Source organism: Vulpes lagopus, chromosome X (genome assembly GCF_018345385.1).
Source record: "Vulpes lagopus strain Blue_001 chromosome X, ASM1834538v1, whole genome shotgun sequence".
Taxonomy (NCBI): domain Eukaryota; kingdom Metazoa; phylum Chordata; class Mammalia; order Carnivora; family Canidae; genus Vulpes; species Vulpes lagopus.
Window position 1 is genome coordinate 63,464,748 of NC_054848.1, and position 5,028 is coordinate 63,469,775.

Genomic DNA, 5,028 nt, shown 5'->3' on the forward strand with positions numbered 1-5,028 from the left:
AAAATACTATACTACCCAGAGCAATCTACACATTTATTGCAATCCCTTTCAAATCACCCCCAGCATTTTTCACAGAGCTAGATCAAACAATAGTCAAATTTGTATGGAATCACAGGAGACCCTGAATTGCCAAAGCAGTCTTGAAAAAGAAAAGCAAAGCCGGAGGTATCACAAATCTGGAATTTATTTTTTTTAATTATTTTTATTTTTTTATCCAAAATCTGTTTATTGGGATAGTGTCCCACTCATCTTGATTCAGGGAGCTTTTAGTGCTTCTTCCACCTGAAGAAGCATCCTTCTGTAAGCCTTGCTTTTCCTCTCGTGGGCTGGCAAAGGATGGTAGAGCAGCTGACACACAGAACTACCGTCTGTACATGGCTGAAGACGGTGGTGATTTTGTAGCATCCTGGGCACTTCACATCAATGAAGTAGGAGTTGGGGCTCTGCACCAGGTGTTTCTTCTTGTGCTTCCTCTTCTCCTCTTCCAGGGGCAGGTGCAGGAGATCCTTCGCAAGGGGCATGTTCTCATAGGGAGGTCATCACTGCTGGAAAGGCAAATATGGTACTGTCACAAAAAATAGACACATGGATCAATAGAACAGAATAAACAACCAGAAATGAATCCACAAATATATGGTCAATTAATCTTTGACAAAGCAGGAAACAATGTCCAGTGGGAAAAGGACAGTCTCTTCAACATATGGTGTTGGGAAAACTGGACAGTAACATGCAGGAGAATGATACTGGACCATTTTCTTATACCCTACACCAAAACAAATTCAAAATGTTTTAAAAATCTAAAATGAGACATCAATCCATTAAAAGTCTTAAGCACACAAGGCAGTAACCTCTTTATTTATTTATTTATATTTATATTTATATTTATTTATTTTTTGGCAGTAACCTCTTAGACATTGGCCATAGCAACTTTTTTTCTAGATAGGTCCTCTGAGGTAGGGAAAGAAAAGCAAAATATATATTATTGGGAGTATATAAAAATAAAAATTTCTGTATAGCTAAGGAAACCAACAAGAAAACTAAAAGGCATCTTACAAGATGGGAGAAGATATTTTCAAATGATATATGTGATATAGTGTTAATAAATATAGTGTATATAACGAACTTATAAAACTAAAAAAAAAGAACTTATAAAACTCAATATCCAATATTTAAAAATCAGCAGAAGACATGAACAGACCTTTCTCCAAAGTCATACAGATGGCCAAAAAACACAGGAAGTGATGCTAAACATCACTTACTATTAGGGAAATGCAAATCAGAATGAGATATCACCTCATACCTGTCGGAATGGCTACAGTCAACAATACAAAAACTAAGAATTGTTAGTGAAGATGTGGTGGAAAAGGAACCTTCATGCACTTTTGGTGGGAATGAAAACTAGTGCAGCCACTCTGGACAACAATTTGGAGATTCCTCAAAAAGTTAAAAATAAAACTACCCTATGATCTAGCAGTTGTCCTACTTGGATATTTACCCAAAGAATACAAAAATATTAATTCAAAGGGATCCATGATCCCCTATGTTTATTCCAGCATTATTTACTACAGCCAAGATATTTAACCAGCCCAAGTGTCCATCAACAGTTGAGTGCATAAAGATTTGATGTACAGAGACGCCTGGGTGGCTCAGCGGTTGAGCATCTGCCTTTGGCTCAGGGTGTGACCTCGGAGTCCAAAGGATCGAATCCTACATCAGGTTTCCTGCATGGAGCCTGCTTCTCCCTCTGCCAATGTCTCTGCCTCTCTCTCTCTCATAAATAAATAAAATCTTTACAAGAAGATTTAATGTACACATATAATAGAATATTATTCAGCCAAAAAATGAATGAAATCTTTCCATTTGTAATGACTTGGATGCAGCTAGGTAGTATAAAGCTAAGTGAAGGGGATCCCTGGGTGGCTCAGTGGTTTAGTGCCTGCCTTCGACCCAAGGCATGATCCTGGAGTCCTGGGATCAAGTCCCACATTGGGCTCCCTGTGTGGAGCCTGCTTTTCCCTCTGCCTGTGTATCTGCCCCCGCCCCTCTGTGTATGTCTCTCATGAATAAATAAATAAAATCTAAAAACAAAAGCTAAGTGAAATATGTTAGTCAGAGAAAGACAACATACAATTTCACTCATATGTGGAAATTAAGAAACAAAACAAATGAGCAAATGAGAAAAAAGAGAGAGTGAGGCAAATCAAGATAGTCTCTTAAAAAGAAGAAATTGATGGTTACCAGAGGAGAGATAGATGTGGGGATGGGTTAAATAGGATACAGGGATTAAGGAGCGTACTTTTTGTGATGAACATTGGCTGATGTATGGAAGTGTTGAATCACTATATTATTCACCTTAAACTAATATTACACTGCATGTTAATTAACTGGTATTGAAATAAAAATGTAAATAAATACAGTTAATCCATAAAAAGGAAAGCTAAAGCCAACTTACACAGTTTAAGAATGTATTGACAAATATACATTTGATAAGGGATTAATATCCTAAATATTTTAAAACTACTAAAACTCAGGGAGCCCAGGTGGTTCAGGTCTGATCCTGGAGACCCGGGATCAAGTCCCACATCAGGCTCCCTGCAAACAGCCTGCTTCTCCCTCTGTCTGTGCCTCTGCATCTCTCTCTCTCTCTCTCTCTGTGTGTGTGTGTGTCTCTCATGAATAAATAAAATCTTAAAAAAAAAATCCTACTAAAACTCAACAGAAATTAGTCCTATTAAAAATAGGCAAAATATCTGAATAAACATTTATCGACAGGAAAGATACAATGGCCAGCAAACATAGGAAAAGTTGCCCAACACCATTAGTCATCAGAAAAAGCAAGCCAAAACCACAGAGCAGTACCACTTCATATCTAATAGTACATCTATAAAAATAATAATGATAATAATAAAGTATTTAAGATGCGGAGAAATTGGAAAACTTGTGCATTGCTTTGGAAATGTAAAGTGTAAAATGTAAAATTATGCTGCCACTGTGGAAGGCAGTTTGACAAAAGATTAAATATAAAACAACCATATGGCCAGGCAATTATAGTCCTAGGTATGTAAATTCAAAGGGGTATAAAACAAGAACTCAAACAGACATGTGCACACCTATGTTAATAATAGCAGCAATATTCACAATAACCAAAAGATCGAAACAACCCAAGTACCCATTAACAGATAAATAAATGGATGAACAAAATATATATAATGGAATAATATTCAGTTTTATAAAGGAATAACATTTTGATACATGCTATAACATGGATAATCCTTGAAAACATTGTGCTTTGTTAAATATTCCAGACACAGAAAAAAATTATATTGTGTAATTCCACTTAATTGAGGTTTCTAAAATAGAAAATTCATAGAATGATAAAGTCAAATAGAGGATTCAGGAGCCTGGGAGGATCAGGGAAGAGGGAATTATTTTTTATGGATATAATGTTTTTATTAAAGTGATGAAAACTTTTGAATATAGATGGTAGAGATTGTTGTACAACACTGTGAAATATATTGAATGCTACTGACTGAATTATACACTTACAAATGGTTCAAGTGATAAATGATATGTTATATATATTTTGACACAACAAAATGATTTGTAATTAAGTTTAAAAAATTAATTAAAAAAAGCTAGAACAAGCTTCCCAAAAGAAGGAAACTAACATTGTGTACCTGTGGCTGAAATCTTTTAAATATCCCTTAAATATTTTCTTATAAATTATCTCATTCATAGTGAAACTGAGAGGTAGATATTATTATTGAACAGATGAGGAAGCCAAGGGTCAGTGATATTAAACTGCAAAGGCACTGGAGGAAAGAAGCATAAGAAAATAAAAGCAAAGGAGACCATGCACTGTAAGAGAAATCACTCAAAAAGTGTGATAATCTTAACAAACAATTCATCAAAAGCTGAAAGAAATTATAGATATCATAGTCACCCTAAAATTAGCTCCCAAAAGAGACCTAAAGGATTATCAGAAAATTGAAGAGGAATAAAAGCAAACTGTCAGAGTACAAGAAAAAGAGAAGCACGGAGATTAAAGCCACAAAAATATGACTGAAAACACAAAGATATAGTGGATTGGTTCAAGGGCATTAGATTAAACTAAGTGTAAATTTTCTCATATGTATTTCTAACAGCTGTGGTCAATATTTCCACTGAATTTAAATGACATTGATTCAAATCTTCATTCAGTGATTCCATCTTTTATTCCTTTTTAAAAAGGATTTTTTTTATTTATCCATGAGAGACACACACATGCACACAGAGGCAGAGACAGGCAGAGGGAGAAGCAGGCTCCTCGCAGGAAGCCGGATGTGGGACTTGATCCTGGGACTCTGGGAGCACACCCTGAGCCTAGGCAGACACTCAACCCCTGAGCCACCCACGCGTCCCTCAATCATTTTTTCTACATATTCCAGGTACTCTCATGTTTCTTACATTTGTCTTAGTCCTTCTTCTGCATTCCTTCAACTGGATTTGTTCAATTTTCAGATCATCTCACTTTTTGAAGTATGTTGTCACTTCTCTCCACAATGTGGCCCCCTGCTAGTCTGTACTGAAATTCCTATGCTTTTTAATGTAAAAGAGGAGAATATTTACTGAAGTGTAGCAAACAACTTAAAAGTGAATTGAAAATATTTTCATTCTCTACCAAATTTGTTATTATTCCTGTCACAAAATTTCCTCATTGGACATTTTACCTGTCACTCAGCGTCAGACTCTGATTTTATTGCCTAATCTCAAGTCTCTCTTCACTAAGTCTTTTCCTCTCTTGTGCCCTGTCCTCAAAATACTGGTAATTTTTTAAGAAAAAAAGTGCTTATTTTTTCTACTTATTTTTAGGGTTTAGCTCTCTACCACTAAATCTGTCAAGGAATTTTCCTAAGTAAACACAGTTCTATCTTTGGGAGAAATACTGGAACCAACTTTTTTTTTTTTTTTAATTTTTATTTATTTATGATAGTCACACAGTGAGAGAGAGAGGCAGAGACACAGGCAGAGGGAGAAGCAGGCTCCACG

General features: G+C 35.7%; 1 protein-coding gene across 1 annotated transcript; it reads right to left on the reverse strand.

Moving 5' to 3' along the window:
• Window positions 1–266: 266 nt before the first annotated feature.
• LOC121483213 (40S ribosomal protein S27-like) lies at window positions 267–521 on the reverse strand. Its single transcript, XM_041741584.1, has one exon. It carries the CDS (start codon window positions 519–521, stop codon window positions 267–269), a length of 255 nt encoding a protein of 84 aa, XP_041597518.1.
• Window positions 522–5,028: the final 4,507 nt, after the last annotated feature.